Source organism: Ochotona curzoniae, unplaced genomic scaffold (genome assembly GCF_017591425.1).
Source record: "Ochotona curzoniae isolate NIBS_2020 unplaced genomic scaffold, NIBS_Ocur_1.0 contig_1, whole genome shotgun sequence".
In the NCBI taxonomy this organism is placed as follows: domain Eukaryota; kingdom Metazoa; phylum Chordata; class Mammalia; order Lagomorpha; family Ochotonidae; genus Ochotona; species Ochotona curzoniae.
The window spans coordinates 595,194-615,385 of NW_024464918.1; the positions used below are offsets into that span (position 1 = coordinate 595,194).

Below are 20,192 nucleotides of genomic sequence, written 5' to 3' on the forward strand. Positions count from 1 at the left end.
CAGGGGCGGGCGCCCCGGAAGTGACTCGGGGGTGCCAGAGAGTCCTGAAGGCGCCGCGGGGGCGGCCGGGAGAGGTGGGCTGGGGGTTTTTTAAAAAACGTTAGGCAGATATCCTCGCTGCTCTGTGCGCCGCGACCGGGCCCGCTGCGGTAGACGGGGCCCTGCACTTCCAAATCTGACAGACCGAGACTGCCTGAGAAGAGACTCCCTGACCCACCAACCCTCAGAGACCTCCACGTCAGCCCCAGCGCGTGGCGTTTTGTGGAGTTCTTTCACTCCATTTGCACCCAAGTTCATTTTAAGTGGGCTAGCTTCCTTCTTCTCCTGCCAGGTGTGTGGCTTTTGGGTGAATGGAAGTTTCTGCCGGGGGAGCTAAACAGTGGGGTGAGACCCAGGCACGCAGGCTGAACGTTGTATTCATCGTTAAGAGAATTTTTGGGCCATATGTCAGTCACCATCGTAGAGTCTGAGACGACAGATGAATCCAGAACATTTGTGGCCTCCAGGAACACGTAGTGCACAGGCTCCCGAGTCCCACAAATAGGAAACTTAACTCCTAGCCATGGTATCTTGCGCACTTGGGTTCTCCATCTGTAAAATAGATGGCAGTTGTTGTGAGGCTTAAATCAAATAATTCTTTAAAATCATCTAGCACAATTCCTGGCATGTAGCAAGAACCTAATAAATGTAAGTTGCTTCTCATTATTACAGTGGAGGAGGTGAGTGGGCCAATGTGATAGATAACACCCCCAAAAGAAGCATGAGCCGTGGGTGGTGGGACACTGGTGCATTGAAGCTGGACTATATAAATAAGACTAACAGGTGGATAAGAAAAGCATAGGAAACAAAATAAGGAGGCCGAACATGGGGGTACTGTAGAAACAGCCTTGCTTTGGGCTGTGGGGCAGCCACCTTTCATGTTCCTGTGTGGCTACCTCACAATAAGATACCAAGCACAGGAGCACATGTTCAGCTCCATTTTCTTTTCTTTTCTTTTCTTTCATTTTTTTTTTGAGGTATCTTAGGAGATTTATTCCAGTGGGGCAGCTCCATTTTCCCTCCCAAGACTTCCTGTGCCCGTTCCCTGTGAACCTGTCGGGAGAGTGTCTCAGTTTTTAGGCCTCCGCTCAGTCCCCATTCAGTGAAGCCTGTTGGAGCCCTCCCCTGCTGTCTGCTTTCCCCAATTCCTATACCACTTAACGTCTTACGGCACAGCTCAGCAGTAATTACATGTTGTCCTTTTATTTAATTATGTTACTTAGTGTACATCGAGGCTCCCTAGTTCTCTTCCTCTGGGCAGGGATGATATTTTCCCATTTTCTGTTCCCACATAGGGCTTGACATAGACTTCCCTCTGGAAGAATTGAGCCAAACCAGGTTTGTGAATGGAACTAAACACCTTGCACTGATAGTGATTACAGCCAAGGAGGGCCACCAGACTCAGTTGTGGGATTTACAAATTTGAGAGGAAATATATTCCCACCAATGTGCATTCCTGTCTGGAACTAGTTGAAAGGCTTTGAAGGCAAGGACCAAGTGGCACCCCTGAGAACGTTGCCAGACCACTTGTGGGAGGGGTGGATGGTGAGGACAGCTAGGGTCCTTCCTAGCATAAGCTCACCTGTGCAGCACTGCCCACAGAAGTCCTGTCAGAAATGTTAACTGTGTTCCCTTGGTGTTTTAGATTTACGTCAACTGCCAGGCCCAACCTTCAGGCATCCTCTTCTGCCCCCAAGTTCTGAGCTGTTGGATTATGGCCCACAGTCAAGTGGATTTATTCGCTCTGCGAAGGTAAGTGCACTTGCCTTCATTGGGCACTTGCTGCCCAGTGTCTGAGTAATCACCTCCAGTGTACTCAGGCCATTGTGTACTTGCCACCATGAGTGCACCGGAGGTAGGTTGCTTTTGTTTTTGAAGACATTTTTAAAAAAAAAAATGTATTTATTTGAAAAAATTACATATAGAAAAGATACAGAGAGATCTTCCATGCATTGGTTCACTTTCCAAATAGCAGCAATGTCCAAGGCCAGTCCAGGCCAAAGTCAAGAGCCAGGAGCTTCCTCTAAGTCTCCTACATGAGTGCAAGGGCCCACCTGGGCCATCTTCTGCCACTTTTCCAGGCACATTAGCAGGGAGCTTGATCTTAAGTTAGAGGAACCAGGATTAGAACTAGTGCCATATACATATATTTTTGTATGTTGACACTGCAGGTGGCTGCTTTCTGTATGGTGCCACAGCACTGGCCCCTGTAGACTTTTTTTCAGATTAATTTTTTTTTATTGGAAAGGCAGATATACAGAGAGAAGGAGAGATACAGAGATAAAGGTCTTCTGTCTGCTGATTCACTCCCCAAGTGACTGCAACTGCCAGAGCTGAGTCGATCCTAAGCCAGGAGCCCGGAGCCTCTTCTGGGTCTCCCAAGCAGGTGCAGGGTCCCAAGGCTTTGGATCATCCTTGACTGCTTTCCCAGGTCACAAACAGGGAACTGGATGGGAAGCAGGACTGCTGGGACTTGAACTGGCCCCATATGGGATCCTGGCATGTGCAAGGCAAAGACTTTAGCCACTAGGATACCACGCTGGGCCCCCCATAGACATTCTTAATTTGTATGAATCAAATGCATGAGAGCTTATTTGCTACTAGGACATGTCCTGAGTATACACATATAATACTTTAAAAAAACGGATGTATGTTTGCCTCCACAGAGCAAAATAGTCTAGCAAGCAAAAAAAAAAAAAAAAAAAAAAAAATTAAAATACAGAGAGTTTTCTTTCTTTATTGCAACATCACAGATACTCCAAAATGTTGTGGCTGAAGACAGCTGTTATGTCTCACAGTTCTGCAAGCTACCAAGGCTCAGCTGGGCAGTTTTGGTGGTCTCACCTGTGGGCAGACAGATGGTGCCTGTAGCTGGAGTTGTGAACACTTAGCTAGGTATTGGAAAAGCTGGGCCTGTCTCCAAGAGCCTCTGCTCCCCAGAGCCTCTCTGTATAGGAGCTGACCTCACAAGTGTCTCTGAGCTTCCATAAGCACAAGAGTGGAGGTGCTCTAGACCTACACAGAATCACTTCTGCATGTTGTTGGTTAACACAATCCACCGTCCAGGCAGAAATCACTGTGAGAGGGAACTGCTCAAGGTCTTGAGTATTGGCAAGAGTGGTTCACTGGGGTCGAACAAGTGCTCGGGTGGGGAAATATAGAGCTGTGGGAACACCATGGGGAAAGGCCCACAAGCTAGGCCTGGAATTCAGGAGGACTTAGAAGCAGTGGCATCAGCATTGACAAAGCTGAGTAAAGAGGTTTAGGAACCAGCTAGGTAAAGAAGGGAAAGGGGAAGCCCAGTTCAGGATGGAGAGGCAGAGTACAATTTATGATTACTATAGCTGCAGCCTGAGGGTGGTCAGGACCTATGAGATGGTCATGGGTCTCCAATCTCCGGGGGGTATAGGTGGGGCCAACTGATAAAGACCTGTAAGCCCTCTAGATGTCTGGACTCAGCTGTGAGGGCCTGGGACTGCTGGGAAAGGTTGCAGCCAGGCAGTGATGAGCCAGAGAGATCCAACAAATGGTGCAAACTGCTATGTTGGAATAGAGGGGAGGGAAACAAACCCCTACTCTTATTCTGTCTCTTCAAAGCCAGTGACCTCACCTCACCCAGCCAGTGCTAAGCCACCACCCTCAGCATAGCTCCCAGTTCTTTTTGCTTTGTGTTAGGAGAAACTTTTATTATAACAGTAAGCAGACCCCTTGTATAGATATTTGTTTATTTAAATATATATATATATGCCACCAAAAGCCTCCTGGTAGGGTGTGGGGTTGGTCAGGTGCTCAGCAGTTTATACTTGAGTGTGAAGTGTGATATGGAAGAGCCTGCTGGCTGGGAACATGCCAGACTCTGGTGGACTTGACCCCTAAGATGAAAGAGAACATGAAATGGAAATTATCTTTTCATTATCCGGAGTGCTTCTGCCCCAGGCAAAAGTCAAGGAGTCCTAAAAGACTCATCTCAAACAGATACCTGTCCTGGGCTCTTTACACTCTAGTCCCCCTGCCTAGAGGACCACAATTTCAACTCTGAACTGCCACAGCACAACACCGAAGGGCAGGCACACTGCAGTTGGGTTATCTGGCATCCAGCAAAGCTCTTGCACTTGTCAGCCTTGTTACCCTGGTCAAGGTTGTGATGGTCCCTCCTCCTCAGTTCTTCATCTCTGAAATGGGGATTACACTGTTCTCATACAATAGCACATTGAAATGACCAGACACATGGTCCATAAATAGTAGCCATCTCGGATGTTGAGGAGTCTGACTTGAGAGCGGCTGTGTGTCAACTTGAATGTTGGTTGCACCCTGGAAAAATGAATGATCATGATTTAGAGGAAATGACAAAGACATAGGCTCAGTTGGAGAGATCTGTCTCTTCCTTTTGTTCTAAGACCACACTATGTTCTTGGTTCCATTCCCTTTCTGTCTTCTAGTAGTGTGTCTCTATAATTATCTGGATACTCATGCCAAAGCACACATCCCACTGTGAGCTTCCCTCACTTGGACTGTGGAATATACACAGGCCTTTCCTATCACGGGGGAAGATCCTTTACCTGATCCTCCTGCCCTTTTCAGCTGCCCATTCTGTTCGTTCCTCTACTTCCAGAGTTCTTAATTAATGCACACGCTGCCTCCCATTTCTGCAGGACTCCCTTTTTTGCCCTTCCTCCCAGCTGCCAGCCCTGCTCATCTGACACCAGGGTCACCAGGCTCAGGCAAGCACACCTCATTAACCAGCGGTGGGCCTTTGCTCAGTCAAACTCCTTGACCTGGAGCACTTGACTCAGCTGACCATCCATCCCTGGACTCTTCCACACACACAACACCTTATCATCCTGCCTCCGACCTTCTATTGACCATTCCCTGTAAGAAGCCATGAACTCAAACAGACCTCTCCTGTCTGGCGTCCCTTGCTCACTTCCTGGTTGAATTTCTGATTCTGTCTTTGCCTTTTTCCCTTTCTAAACCCCAGTACCAGCCCCGCCCACCCTTCCATTCTCTATTGTTGTCTGGGAATCCCTTCTGGGTTGATAAACTCCTAAACGAGAGTACAGTGGTTAAGACCTTGGGTTCTGGAGTCCTAATGTCCTAGGTTGGAATTCCCCACTGCTTTCTAGTTGGGTGAACTTGGGAAAGTTGCTGGAATTTCTTGTGCCTCCATTGCCTTTTTGTGAAATGGAGCATACCGTGCCTGACCCACAGAAAGGACTTAATAAATGGTGACAGTTGTTAGCCTTAACCCATGTCCTGTTTCCTGAGTTCCTATCCCAATAGACTTTTTCATTGCTTTCTTGTGGCAAGTTCAGTTCCTTCATCAGAATTCCCCAAGTATGGGTAGACGATGTTGCTTGCTGGGAGCTGACAAAGATGGGTGGTTTCCTGGAGCTCTTAAAGGCACCCCTAGGGCCCGGTGCGGTGGCGCAGTGGTTAAGGTCCTCGCCCTGAACGCCCCGGGGATCCCATATGGGCGCCGGTTCTATCCCGGCAGCCCCGCCTCCCTTCCAGCTCCCCGCCTGTGGCCCAGGAAAGCCATCGAGGACAGCCCAAGGCTTTGGGACCCTGCACCTGTGTGGGAGACCCGGAAGAGGCTCCTGGCTTCAGATCGGCGTAGTATCGGCCGTTGCGCTCACTTGGGGAGTGAATCATCGGACAGAAGATCTTCTTCTCTGTCTCTCCTCTCTGTGTATCTGCCTTTCAATAAAAAACAAAATAATAAAAAATAAATCTTTAAAGAAAAAAAAGGCACCCCTAACTGATCTCAGCCAGGCCTCAGCAGAGAAGACTTAAGGAACAGTCCCACTGCCACCCATGGCCCTATGCTGGCTGACTCTTGGGACTCAGGAGCAGGCAGAGCTGCCAGGAAGTGCACAAATGACAGACATGAACCCAGCCTGTGAAACAAAGCTCTGGGTAAAGAGGAGAGAAAAGGTGGCAGGGATCCTGGAGCCTCCAGGTGGCTGTGAAAGGTGAGAGGACAGCAACATAGGGCGGCAAGCAGCTCAGATAGGGGCTGCCTTCAAGGTGGACACTCCTGTTTGTAGCTAAGCCATTGTGGGTTCCCCTTTGCCACCCTCATGTACCAGCTCAGCTTCAGAGCAGGAGGTGTAGCCTTCTGTCCCTCAGCTCCACTATCCTCACCTCCCCTCTGCTCCTGGGGGCTGGCATTCCTGCTGGGAATGCTACTCTTTCCTCAGCACAGAACTGCTCATCTGGGCAAGGAGAAAACCTTTGCTTGGCAGCAACATGGCCAAGTAGCTGTGGGCTGTGGTCCTGGGTCAGAATGCCCTCATGTGAATCTTACAGGAGGAATGGTAACCTCTTTTTTTTTTTTTTTAAAGAAAGATTGATTAATCTGAAAGGCAGAGTTAGAGAGAGAATCTTCCATCTGCTGGTTCACTTCCCAAATAGTTACAACAGCTAAAGCTGGACTGATTTGAAGTCAGAAGCCAGAAGATTCTTCGAGTTCTCTTACAGGGGTAGCAGAGGCCCAAGGACTTGAGCCATACTTGGCTGCTTTCCCAAGCACATTAGCAGGGAGCTGGATTGGAAGTAGAGCAGCCAGGACTAGCACCCATGTGGGATGCTATTGTTGCAGGTGGCAGCTTTAGCCATCACCTTCTTGATGCTTCATCATAGACCTGCCTGATCGTTGTCCGTTTTAGTGAGACTATGCAGAGCCCTGCCTGGTCTACCTGTAGCCTGGAGCTGAGCGCTTTGTCCTTGCAGGAACAGCTAGCTCCATCCCACACACACATACAAACTGCCATCTCTGTCCCATCTATGTTGTTCTCTGTTCACAAGTCTGTCCCCACCTTTGCCCGATGAGCTTTCTCAGGTCCGAGAGGGAATCACATGAGGTTATGTCATTGGCATGCTACACGGGTCCTGGCATGTAGGTCTCTGTAGGTACACACTACTGGAAGGAATGAATCCAAGGCCTCGGAGTCCTGCCATCACCCTCATGGGGCTGGAACCCAGCAAGGGAGGCCATGGAGCTGGGACGCAGCCCTGTAGGCTGCAACAGGAAATGGAGTCTTTATCCTAGAAGCAGCTCTCACTTACTTAGTCGTAGGCATATGTGCACTGGGCTAAGCACCTGGCATGTTTTCTCAATCACTGTTTACAACTCCCCTAGGAACCTGGTGCCAGTTAGCCCCCTTTCACAGATGACAAACTCCCCACTCACCCCCACCCCACCTGCTCAAGGTCACACAGTTGGCCATGGCAGTTGGAATTTGAACTCAGACCTCAGCACCGGTCGCCTGCCCCCTTCACCTATGCAGGGCCGGGGCTAAGCCCGGACCACTGTGATCTGCACCACACGAGCCGCAAGGCCCAAATTCTATTGTCGCTGCTGGTTGTATCTGCCTCTCTCCAAACTCACACTCAGATTTTCTCTTGGCTGCAGCCGGCCTTGCGGCCCACGGAGACCGCACAGAACCGGCCAGGCGGGGCTCCAGCCCACGTGACCACCAGGCCTCGGAAGCCGCGGGCCGCAGTGCGACTGGCGCTGGCGGGTGCGCCCGGCGGCGCGGAGATCCCAAAGGGACCGACCTGGGGAGCGGCACCGTGGCCGGGGCTGGCCTCAGCGGCCGGCAGGGGGCTCTGTCAGTCCGAGGGCCAGAGACCTAGCCCAGGAGTCCCGCCACCTACATTCACTTCCCTTCCAGCCTTAGAGAAGAGGGAGGAACAGCGTTCATTTCTGATTAAAAATGACTAATCTTAATGAGCTTCATTCTTTATGTCTCTCGGTCGTCTCCCAGGGCTGGAAAGAGACAGAAAACATCTCTGAGAATCCATTCCAAGCGAGCAGCCAAGAGGAGCCGTGGTAGCTCCCAGATGTTGATGTTTTGTTGTGTTTTTTTGACATAAATCTTGGCACTCGTATGGGAGTTTTCATTGATTCATGTTCCCATCTGCTGAATTTCCCTTTATTTATTTAATATGGCTTTTTGGGAAAATCTTCCTCCGAGGCACAAGAGGAGCATAAACCGTTGCAGCCTGCACCCCTGCCTCCCTCGGAGCCTCCCCTGTGGCCAAAGGCAGAGAAAGCAGCAGTTGCCTGCGGGCCAGGGCTGCCGGCTGCTCAGTGCTCTAGGCCTGGCCGGGACTACGCTCCTGCTTGCTGAATCCTTGAATCCCTGTTCCTGGTCCCTGCTACCCACCCACCATCCCTGTAACAACTGCGCCTTCAGGAGCTAACATCAGACATCCTGCAGTCTGGCCTGGAACCCTGCCTTTGCTTTCTATCATGAATTTTCTCTTTCTCTTTTTCTTTTCTTTCTTTCTTAAAGATTTCTTTATTATTATTATTATTATTATTTTTGAAAACCAGTGATAGAGAAAGAGCGAGAGAGAAAGGCTTACTCCCCAGATGGCCACAATCGTGGGGGGCCCAGCCAGGTCAAAGCCAGAACCCAGGAGTTTGAACTGTATCTCCCACATGTTTAGGAACCCATGGACTTGGGCCATTCTCCATTGCTTTCCCCAGACTGTTAGGAGGGAGCTGGATAGAAAATGGAGCAGCTATGATTTTATGGGAAGCATTGCATGCCTTGGCTTAACCTGTTACTCTGGCCCTGCCCAATAAATGAATTCTTTTTTAAAATTTACTTATGTTTATTGGAAAGGCAGATTTACAGAGAGGAGGAGGAGACAGAGAGATGTTCTATTTCTTGATACACTCCCCAAATTACTGCAATGGCTAGAGCTGAGCCAATCCAAAGTCAGGGGCCAGGAGCTTCTTCTAGGTCTCCCACACAGGTGCAGGATCCCAAGGCTTTAGGGCATCCTTAACTGCTTTCCCAAGCCACAAGCAGGGAGCTGAGTGGGAAGTGGAGCAGCTGGGATGCAAATCAGCACCCATATGAGATCTCTGCATGAGCAAGGTAAGGATTTAGTCACTGAGCCATTATGCTGGGCCCCCATAAGTGAATTCTTAACCAAGGTAACTTCGCAAGCTGTAGATCTTCCTGTAAAGTGGAGATAATTACCGTTTGTTTTTCAGGGACAGGTGAGTTTTACAATCAAGGAAACTGAGCAGTTGAGAGATTTGCTCAAATAAGGCAGAGCCAGGCAGTCTCCTAGGTCTTTGCGATCCTGATGCTCTCCTACCTCAGTGTCCCCTCCAGGTTTCTCAGGGTAGACCATCTGACAGACACTGGGTATCTCCTCTTCCATGAGGCCTAGAAAAAGACTGAAAGTTACTGGTTGATAGTGTCTGATACTTTAGAACAATATGCATTTAACCTTGAACTGTAGGGGCAGGCATCCCATACAAGTACTAGTTCTAGTCCCGGCTGCTCTTTAAATTCAGCCTTCTGACAATTCCTCATGGGAGGCAGCAAGTTTTGGCTCAAATGTTTGAACATGTGGGAGACCCAGATGGAGTTCCAGACCTTGCCTGGCTCAGTCTGGCAGTTAATGGACATTTGTGGAGTGAACTGGTAGATGGAAGGTTCTCTATCTCTTGCCTGTCTTCCTCTCATTATCACTCTGCCTTTCAAGTAGATACAAATAAATACAAACTTTTTTTAAAAAGCCACAAAATGAGCCAAACCTGTGACCATAACCCCACATTTGGAGGGGCTCTAGGGTCCCCTCCATCCAGTATCCCACTGAGTCCATGGAGGCCCCCAGGCAGGCCCAAAGAGCCCACCCTGTGCACGGCAGCTCCCCACTCCCATTTGAGGCTGCCTCCAAGTGTTGTGAGAGCCACAGATAATGGAATGGGACCACTAGAGCCTAAGAAGCCATGATTTAGAGACCAAATGCCTTACAGTTCATCGCAGGGCTGTTAGGTTCAGTCCCAAGTAGAATTGATACCAGAAATGACCTGAAGTGTGGACTCACTCCACAACCCTGTTCTTTATAGGGTGCAAATGGAGTGTCCCCTATGTGTATCCTACTTTGGCCGACCTTCAGATGTGTGTGTGTGGAGCTCTGTTTGCAGAGTAGGGTACAGTTGCATATCTGAGACTGTTGATTCGCCCCAAAGCTCACCCTATTGTGCATATGCCTGTAATCTTTCATTCAGGCAAGCTTGTTTTTTTTTGTAATTTCCCTGCATGCTAAACAAGCATGATATCTTTTCATGCAGTCAGTACTTTATGGGAGGTAAGCCCTCAAGTACATTTGCTGAAGAAAATAGGATGGTATAGGAGGATACCTCTGCTCACATGGCCACCTAAAGTGAAACCATTACCTTCATCTGGAACTAAAACCTACTTATTGTTAGTCAAAGTAAGCATGGAAGAGAGTGTCCTAGGAATGGTGGGGATAGTGCAGGGAGATAGCTAACATCCTAATATCTGCCATAATCCATTCTCTTCTCCACAGTGATGGAGCTGATAGGGCTGTGGCTGTCAAGTCAAGGCTGCATTTCCTAGCTTCCACTGCAGCAAGATGTGGCCACATGACTTGGCAAATAAGAGATAAGGAGTCCATCCACCGTGGCCTATAAAACCTTACAAGGCAACCCCTCTCTAACCAGCAGGACCTCGGACAGGGTAGTAATCTGGCCTCAACCATGAACCCTTGAGGTGACCTGTGTGGTTGACACTGTTGCTGTTCATGAGCACCTCCTTAGCTCCTTACATGAAAGAGAAACACCTAGTTGTGTGGTTTTTTTTTTTTAAGATTTATTTATTTTATTGGAAAGGCAGATTTTATAGAGAGGGAGGTATAGAAAGATCTTCCATCCACTGATTTACTCCCCAAGTGGCCACAATGGCCGAAGCGGAGCCAATCTGAATAAAGCTAGGAGCCAGCAGGTTCTATTGGTTCTCCCACATGGGTTCAGGATCCCGAGGTTTTGGGCCATCCTCCACTGCTTTCCCAGGCCACAGTCAAGGAGCTTGATGCGAGGTGAAACAGCTGGGACACAAACTGGTGCCTACATGGGATCCTGGCATGTGCAAGGTGAGAATTTAGCCACTGAGCCATCGGGGTCAGGCCCACCCAGTTGTATTTTTTAAGCCACCAAGTTACTACTGGTTTTCTAGCATTCCAGTTGAATATACCTTAATTAATTGAAATAGAGATTAAATGGTGAGATTAGAGATGAGTCCAGGTCAGATTCCCTAGGCATACATGCCTCCTGCCTCCCGCCCCTCCTCCCACCCCGATGTGGTATCCCTGGGCTACTGATGAACCTTCCTGAGCCTCATCATTAAATTGAGAGGAAAGAAGAGATCACTTATCACAACCACTTAGGAAAGTGATCTGTGGACTTGTCCCTTAAAGCTGAATATGCCCAGAGTCTACAACACAGCAATTACACTATTAATTGACACTATTAATTCTATGACCTAAAGAATTATGGGCCAAAAAATAAAAATTATGGGCTTCCATGCCCCCAAACTCATGTACCAGGATGTTCCTAATGGAACAGGTATTGTGACACAGTGGGTTAAAACCCTACTTGGGATGCCTACCTCTCATGTCTGGAATGCCTAATTTGATTTCAAGCTACTCTGCACTTCCAATCCAGCTTCCTGGCAGGCAGCAGACAATGGTCCAAGTACTTGGGCCCCAGCCACCCATGTGGGAGACCCAGATGGATCTCCAAATTTCTGGCATCAGCCCATCCTAGCCCTGGATATTGCAGGCATTTGGGAAATGAACTAAGGGGTGGGAGATTTCTCTTTCTATATTTTTTGTCTTTCTTTTTTTCTCTATCACTCTGCTTAGCAAATAAAAATAAAAGCATTAAGAAAGAAAACCTCTTTTCATGCCGGCATTGTTCTGCAAACATGGTGAACGTTCCTAAAATGCGCCAGACCTTCTCCAAGAAGTGTGGCAAGCACCAGCCCCACAAAGTAACACAGTATAAGAAGGGCAAAGACTCCCTCTATGCCCAGAGGAAATGGCACTATGATAGGAAGCAGAGTGGCTGTGGAGGGCAGACTAAGCCTATTTTCCAGAAAAAGGCTAAAACTACAAAGAAGATTGTGCTGAGGCATATAGAGCCCAACTGCAGACCCAAAAGAATGCTGGCTATTAAGAGATGTAAACTTTTTGAACTGGGAAGAGATAAGAAAAGAGAGGGCCAAGTGATCCAGTTCTAATCTTCATTCTTGGCTTTGTTATGAATTGAATAAAGTCTTAAAATTATTGTTCACTTAATTTGTTTTTTGGGGGAGGAAATAAACTGGAGCCATCAATAAAATTCCTCTTGGAAATTTGGAAAAAAAAAAAAGAAAGAAAGAAAGAAAACCTCAGGGTTAGCATGTTGGTTTAATAGGCTAATCTTCCACCTAGTGGTGTCGTCACTCCATATGGGCACCAGTTCAAGTCCCTGTTGCCCCACTTTTGATATAGGTCCCTGTTTATGACCTGGGAAAACCAGAGAAAATGGCCCAGGTCCTTGAACCTCTGTACCCACAGGGGGGACCTGGAGGAAGCTCCTGGTTCTTATCTCCTGCAGTTAGATTGGCTCAGCTCCAACCATTGTGGCAATCTGGAGAATGAACCAGCAGATGGGAGAGTTCTCTCTCTGTTGCTCCTTTTCTCTGTAAATCTGCCTTCCAAATAAAAATAATTAAGTCTTTAAAAACAAATAAACAAAAACAAAACTTCAGCCAGCCATTCAAATAATCACTCTTTAAAAAGAGAGGAGAGCTTTTATAATATCCACAGAGGGTAGAAAACATAAATACCTTTCTAGGGTGAATGGAAACTCACACAATGGAGGTCATCAGTTAATTCCAGATATACAAAACAGCACAAATGAATTAATTTCACAGAAATACTCCAAAGATGGGATGAGTATTGTGGAAAAGCAGGTTAAGCTGCTGATTAGGATCAAATCCCACCTCTACGTCCAATCCAATTTCCTGCTAATGCACCTGGCATTAGCAACAGGTGGTGCTCCACATACATGGAGTCCTGCCACTTGTATAGGAGACCTGGATAGAGTTCCAGGCTCTTGGCTTCGATCTGGCCCAATCCTGATTGTTGCAGACATTTGGAGAATGAACCATGAAGGTGAGATTCATCTCTCTGTCACTCCACTTTTAAGTAAATCAGTCTTTTAAAAAAAAAAAGTACTCAAAAGAATAAGTACTGTAGGGCCTGGCGTGGTGGTCTAGTGGCTAAAGTCTTCACCTTGCATACTCTGGGATTCCACATGGGCACTGGTTTGTATCCCAGCAGCTCCACTTCCCATCCAGCTCCCTGCTTATGGCCTGGGAAAGCAGTGGAGGTTAGCCCAAAGCCTTAGGACCCTGCCCCTGTGTGGGAGACCCGGAAGAGCTCCTGGCTCCTGGCTTCAGATCAGTGCAGCACCGGCTGTTGTGGTCACTTGGGGAGTGAACCATTGGATGGAAGATCTTCTTCTCTGTCTTTCTTCCTCTCTGTATATCTGACTTTACAATAAAAATAAATGTTAAAAAAAAAGTACTGTATGATTCCATGTATTTATGTTTCAAAATAGATAAAGCTAAATTATATCATTTAGAAATATATGCATGAATAACAAACTTATAAATAGTTAATGTTTATCACAGATAAAATGTATGCAAAAGATATACTATATATTAATATATAACTGGAGCAATTATTTGCTAAGCCATTATTGCACGTTTTAGACATCTTCTGAATGTCCATTGTATTTCACAGGTAGTTGTTAACATCACTCACCTGGTAGGTTTGCATGAGAACTGAATGAGACAATGCATATCAACGTAGAAGCTCTACCCCTGGACACATAGTAAGTACTCATAATTTCATGTTGAGGGAAGAAGAAAGCCAAAATGGAGACAAGATCCTCCTCTTCCTTGAATTGATTTCCTGTGTTTATGGTGTCCTATGTGTGTTCACGTAAAGAGGTGGTAGTATTGATTGGTCAGAGTCCTAGTGCAAAAAACCTCACTGACTCCCTCAGAGAAGACACAGAGTGGAGAAAGAGAAAAGTTGTTTGACTTCAGAGGACCTGGATGACAGGAATAAAAGCAATGATGAGAAAATTACATTTGTACTGGCTCCATGGAAGAGGCCCAGGCTGAGGCTCCAGCCAGTCCTGGATGTCTCACCTATCCCCTCTGGACTGCATTACATGTCCTGCAGTGTGCATGAGGCCTCTGAAGCCAGCATAGGCGACAGTGAGATGGCACAGGCCCAGCTCCATGACAGTGAGGGCAGCCATTTTGCTGACTGTGAGCTCTGAGGCACGGTGTAAGCAGCCAAATAGGAGCGGTCACTCCGCCAGAAGCCACTGGGGTCAGCCAGGGAGGCCAGGACAACCTGGCTCGTCTTCCATGGAACAGATGCCAGCAGAGACGTACAGCTCTGGAAGTCAAGCCTGAGGGTCTCGAACCACAGCTGCTCTGCCCAGGGTCTGCCCAAGGTCTGCCTAGAGTTCCGCCTAGAGTTCCCAGTTGGGCCTCCCCCATCTCCCGGGGAGCCCAGCTTGAGTGCTTGGGGCAGGTGGCTCTCCAAGCTCTTTTCATTCATTTCATACTGCTGTACCACCACAGTCCAGGTAAATGCTAAACAGTCGGAGTTTATTTGTCTCCCCCTTTTGACAGTTCAAGACCAAGGGGCAACATCTGGTGATCATAACAACAAAGAAGGCATCACATGGTGGTATGTGAAGGGAGACAGGGGAGAAAGGGGAAGGGAGAGAATAAGAGGGAGTCAAATTGAAACCCACTCTTGATAACTAACCCATTCCCACCATAACAACCTTAATCCATTCTAATCTGTGAGGACTTTGCCATCATGCCCTAATCATACCTGTAATGCCTGCTCTGAATACAGTGGTAATTACATTCCAGCATGAATTTTGGAAGGGCCATTCCAATCATGGCCCTAACTCTAGTGTGCTGATTTCTGTGTCGTGGGCTAACCCACTTTGTCGGACAGTGGAAGTCATGGACAGAGGAGGTTTTTATTTATTTATTGAAAAGGCATATTTATAGAGAGAAGGAGAGACAGAGAGAGCAAGATCTTCCATCTGCTGGTTCATCCCCCAAATGGCTGCTATGGCTAGAGCTGAACAGGTCCAAAGCCAGAAGCCAGAATTCCAAGGCTTTGGGTCATCTCCACTGCTTTTCAGGCCATAAGCAAGGAGCTGGATGGGAAGTGGAGCACAGTGAAACACACTGGCACCCATATGGGATCCTGGAGCTTTCAGGTAGAATATTAGCCAGTTGAGCCATAACACCTGCTCCCAGAAGGAGGTTAATTCCAATGTTTAGATTATGGGTTCTTGGGCTAGAGACTCCTTAGGATTTTCTTCTCTTACTGTTGATCCCTTCTAGTTAATCCAATTCAGTCATTCAAATCACTCAGCATCTACTGAAAAGGTGCTTCCTCTAAATGCCAGAGACGTTATAATACATAAGAAAGATCTAGGTTCTGCTCACATGGGGTTTGCAGCCCACAAAAGAGACACAGGGTAAGTATAGTGTTCATCATAAAAGGAGACACTTGGGGATCTATGGAAGAGAATTGATGAGAGATTAAATTATTTGAAAGGTTAGAGAAGGAGAGATCTTTCATCTGCTGGTTCTTTCTCCAAATGGCCAAAGCTTGGTTAGGACAAAGCCAGGAGCTTGGAACTCCACCCAAATCTCCCATGTGAGTGGCACAAACTCCAGTACTTGGGCCATGTTCTGCTACCATCTCATGTACATTAACGGGAAGCTGAATTGGAAGTGGAGTAGCCTTGATTCAAACTGGGACTCCAACATGCTGCACTACAATGCCTGCTGATGCTGAATACTATTCTATTATGGGCCTGGCACAGTGGCTCAACTGGCTAATCCTCCTTAAAACACTGGGATCCCATATGAACGCCGGTTCATGTCCCAGCTGCTCCACTTTCCATCTAGCTCCCTGCTTGTACCCTGGGAAAGCAGTGGAGGATGTCCTAAAGTCTTGGGACCCTGTGCCCGTGTGGGAGACATAAAGGAGGCCCCAGGCTCCTGGCTTCAGATTGGCTCAGTTCTGGCTGTTGTGGCCATGTGGGGAATGAACCAGTAGATGGAAAATCATTTTGTCTCCTCCTTTCTGTTAATCTGTCTTTCTAATAAAAATAAATAATTTTAAAAAGTTTTATCATAAGGATATACCAAACCTTGTTTATTCGTTCGCTCATTGATTGACATTTTGTGTTGAGTATTATAACTGTGAATATTCATATATAAGCATTAATTTGAGTATCTGTTTTCAACTCTCTTTGTTATACATATACTTAGGAATAAACTTGCTGAGTCATATGCTGAATCTGCATTTATTGAAAGACAGACAGATAAAGATATTCTGTCCAGTGGTTCACTCCCCCAAATGCACTCAACATCCAAGCATGGGACAGGCAAAAACCAGGAGCCTAAATCTCAACCTGGCACCCAAGTACTTGAGCCATCATCTGCTGCCTCCCAGGGTGTACATTTATGGAAAGCTTGGTTGGAAGTGGAGCATGGACTCAGATTCCAGGTACTCCAATATGGGATACTGGTGTGTTTAGCTTTTTAAGGAGCTACTGAGCAGTTATACACAGCTGCACTATTTAACAATCCCACTAGGAGGGATACAAGGGTTCCAGTGTCTCCACATTATTGCCAACACTTATTATTTTCCTTAATTATAGCTATTATAGTCAGAAGGAAGTGGTATCTCATTGTGGTTTTGATTTGCATATCCCTCATGGCCAACATTCTCAGCATCTTTTCATGTACTTATTGGTCGCTTGTATGCCTTCTTTGCAGAAATGTTTATTGGAGTCATTTGCCCATTTAAAAAACTGAGTTATTTTTCTTTTCTGTTGTTAAGTTCTAAGAGTTCTTTATATATTCTGAATATAAGAAGCTTACTGGACACTTGAATTGCAAAGAATAAACAAAATTTAATATGTCTTTTTTACTTTCTCTGTAGTGCTCTTTAACACACATATGTTTTTCATTTTGATGAAGTTCAATTTACCTGTTTTTCTTTTGTTGCTTGTGGTTTTGGTGCTATATATAAGATTACATTGCCAAATTCAAAGGTGTGAAGATTTACCCTTACATTTTCTCCTAGGAGCTTTAGAGTTTTCCCTCTTATATCAGACCTTTGTTTCATAACAAGTTCAAATTTTTGACTTGCTTTTTTGTTTGAAGCCAGTAAATGTATTGCATAACAAGAGGAACCTAATGTAGAACCAGAGCAGGGCTGGTACGGAGGAAGTGGCTCTCCTGCCTGTGCAGGGACCCAGCAGAATCAATAGAACTCCAAGGGTTTCCTGTGGCCAGGGATGCTGATGGGTCATCCATGAATCTCTAATCAGAGAATCCTAACATAGATGCCCAGAAGTTTTTTTTTAAATTGCAGCTACACTTTCTTACATAAATAGCTTATTCATACTTTGAAAAGGCAGCTCCTGGGCTTGGCCCTGGTCTGGGAAGTCAAGTGGATATATAACCACCCATTTATTAGAAAGGGGTCTTCAAAGGTACTCATGAGCAGCCAGGGGGAAGAGGTAGCAAAGGCAAGGCATGTGGGGAGGTACATGGTGCACCCATGTCCTGCCCAGGATATCAGCCTCCAGGCAGCTATCCAGAAGCTCTTCAGTGAGTTAATTTTTATATATAGTGTGAAGAATTTCAATTATTTTTCCCTTTGGAAAAGGGAAAAAAAAGTTTTCAGTTGTCTCAGTACATTTTCTTACAGAGGCTGTTGTTTCCCTATTGAATAGTCTTACGACCCTTGTCAAAAAATCATGTGTGAAGTCTCAAATCTATTAAAATATTTTGTATTTCAAAATTATTTTTATTTATTTGAAAGGCAGGGTGACAGGTTGAGAGAAAGAGAATCCATCCACTGGTTCTTTCCTAAGCATTCACCACAGTGAGGACTGGAAGAGATGCAGGAGAAGATCCAGAATTCCATCCAGTTCACCCACATACTTGAGCTGTCATGTGCCGCTTCCCAGGGTAAACATCAACGGAAAGCTGGATAGGAAGCAGAGCTGGGACTTCATACCAGGCACCCTGGTGTGGGATGTGGGCATCCCACACAGCAATCTGACACACTGCGACACAATGTCTGCCCTTGGACTTAGCCTCTTTCCTTTAAGTACTTCTATTTTTATATCAACATCATATTATTCTGATTCCTGTAATTGTATCATAAGTTTTGAAATCAAGAAAAGTGAGTCCTCCAGTTTTATTCTTAAAGATTGTTTTGACTCTTTACTGTCCCCTAAAATTCCACATGAATTTTAGGATCACCTTTTCTGTTTTTTGTTTTTTTTTTTTTAATGTGTCAAATATTTCTGAAGGTAGGGCCCAGGAATCTTTTTTTTTTTAAGATTTATTTATTATTTTTATTAGATACATGGAGAGGAGGAGAAACAGAGAGGAAGATCTTCCGTCCACTGATTCACTCCCCAAATGCTTACAACAGCTGGAGCTGAGCCAGTCCAAAGCCAGGAGCATTTTCCAAATCTCCCACATGGATGCAGGGACCCAAGGCTTTGGGCCATCCTCCACTGCTTTCCCAGGCAACAAGCAGGGAACTAGATGGGCAGTGGAGCAGCTGGGAGAAGAACTGGTGCCCACATGGGATTCTGGTGTGTGCAAGGTAAGGACTAGGTTACTGCGCCAGGCCGGGATCTCAGTTCTGTTTGCTTTGTGTTAGGGGGACTGTTTATTAAATAGTAAGCAGACCCTTTATATAGCTGCTTCTAATCTGGCCTCCTGCTAAGGTGCCTGGGGACACAGCAGAAGATGGCCAAAATGCTTGGACTCCTGCACCCACATGTAAGACCCAGATAAAGCTCCTGGCTCTGGACTTCAGCCTGGCCTAGTCCTGGCCATTGCAGCCATTTGGATAGTGAGCTAGTGGTTGGAAGACCTCTCTCTGTGTCTCTACCTCTCTCTCTGTAACTCTGCCTTTCAAATAAATAAACAAATCTTAAAAATATAGAGTTTTTATGTCTCTCATTCAGTTTCTATTTCCCTGAATGTTATCATCTTACATTACTACAGCACTTTGTTAAAACGGAGTCTGCTTTGTAAGAATGTAATAAGTATACGTGTGTGCATGTGCATGCACACACATATACACACACAGTGATTTTTTCCAAACATTCAAGCTTGATAGCTGCTGATATAAGGGTTTGGAAAGTACTTCTAGGGAAATATATCTCAACTGTTACTTGAAAGATCAGTATAAATGAGTAAAGGGAAGGAGGTGTGATCTAGGCATAAGGGAACAAGCTGTGCCAAGACCTGGGGATAATGAAAAACTTGGAGCATTTGAGGTTAATCGTAATAATGGTAATTGATCGACTCTTACCACATACCAAGCACTGGTAAGCACCTCAGAACATTATTTCACTTAATTTTTCACCACCTTTAAACTCCGGGAGATATTATCACTCCTGTTTTATAGAAGAGACAACTGAGAATCCAAAGAAGTAACTTTCCCAAGCCACCCAACTGTAAATGGACACAAAATATTTGCACTCAGGTCTTTTTCCTGGTTGATTTTTTTTCCTCTTCTAGGCCCCAGTAATGTATATTCACCTGCTTGAAGGGAGAAGCAAAGCTTTAAGTTCCTGGATTTCTGCCTCCCTGATCCACCCTCCCCACTCTCCTTTCCAGGCGACTCATTTTTCAGGCTCAAAGAGGCCTTCTCATTCCAAAGCTGTTCCTTGCTGTTGACCTCTCTCATAGGACTGGCAGTTAGATGAATGAATGAGTAGAAATAAGTAGCATTAGCAACAATTTCTGGCCATGTGTTCATTCATGTGTTTGTTTGTTTAATGCCTGTCTTTCTCCCTGTAATGTTAAACCCAGGAAGACAAGAATCTATTTCATGCCTATTGGTGGGCTTACGAAGTAGGGGAAAATGAAAAAAGATAGGAACCCGATAAATGCCTTTCAGATGTTGAATGAATATTTTTTGTGTTGTGAAAGAAGAAAATCAGAGAACTGCAGAATATCACTCCAAGGTGTATCCACCATGCATTCTCTCTCCTCCAGCAAAACCTTCAGCCTCACTGTCATGCTCACAGAAACTCCAGCATTTTCTGATTCCATGGAAAGAGATACCTTATCTGACCTATCTAAGAAACTTCTCTCTGACTGTTGAGAGGGTCAAGTCCAGAGATGGGGCTGGGAAGCCTCTCCTGAAGAATACCATCAGGAAGGAAGCAGAAC

General features: G+C 46.1%; 1 protein-coding gene and 1 long non-coding RNA gene across 2 annotated transcripts; both read left to right on the plus strand.

Annotated features, from left to right (window-relative positions):
- Nucleotides 1-94: 94 nt before the first annotated feature.
- Nucleotides 95-19,754, plus strand: LOC121152901. The gene is made up of 4 exons (XR_005883324.1): nt 95-331; nt 1,685-1,791; nt 13,666-13,756; nt 19,536-19,754. It is a non-coding gene; the product is annotated as an uncharacterized LOC121152901 (long non-coding RNA).
- On the plus strand, nt 11,799-12,231 carry LOC121152894 (60S ribosomal protein L36a-like). The gene has a single exon (XM_040975140.1). It carries the CDS (start codon nt 11,799-11,801, stop codon nt 12,111-12,113), a length of 315 nt encoding a protein of 104 aa, XP_040831074.1. The 3' UTR covers nt 12,114-12,231.
- Nucleotides 19,755-20,192: the final 438 nt, after the last annotated feature.

Excerpts from the sequence above, each read along its gene's own strand:
- LOC121152894 (XM_040975140.1), top strand. The coding sequence starts at position 11,799 with ATGGTGAACGTTCCTAAAATGCGCCAGACCTTCTCCAAGAAGTGTGGC.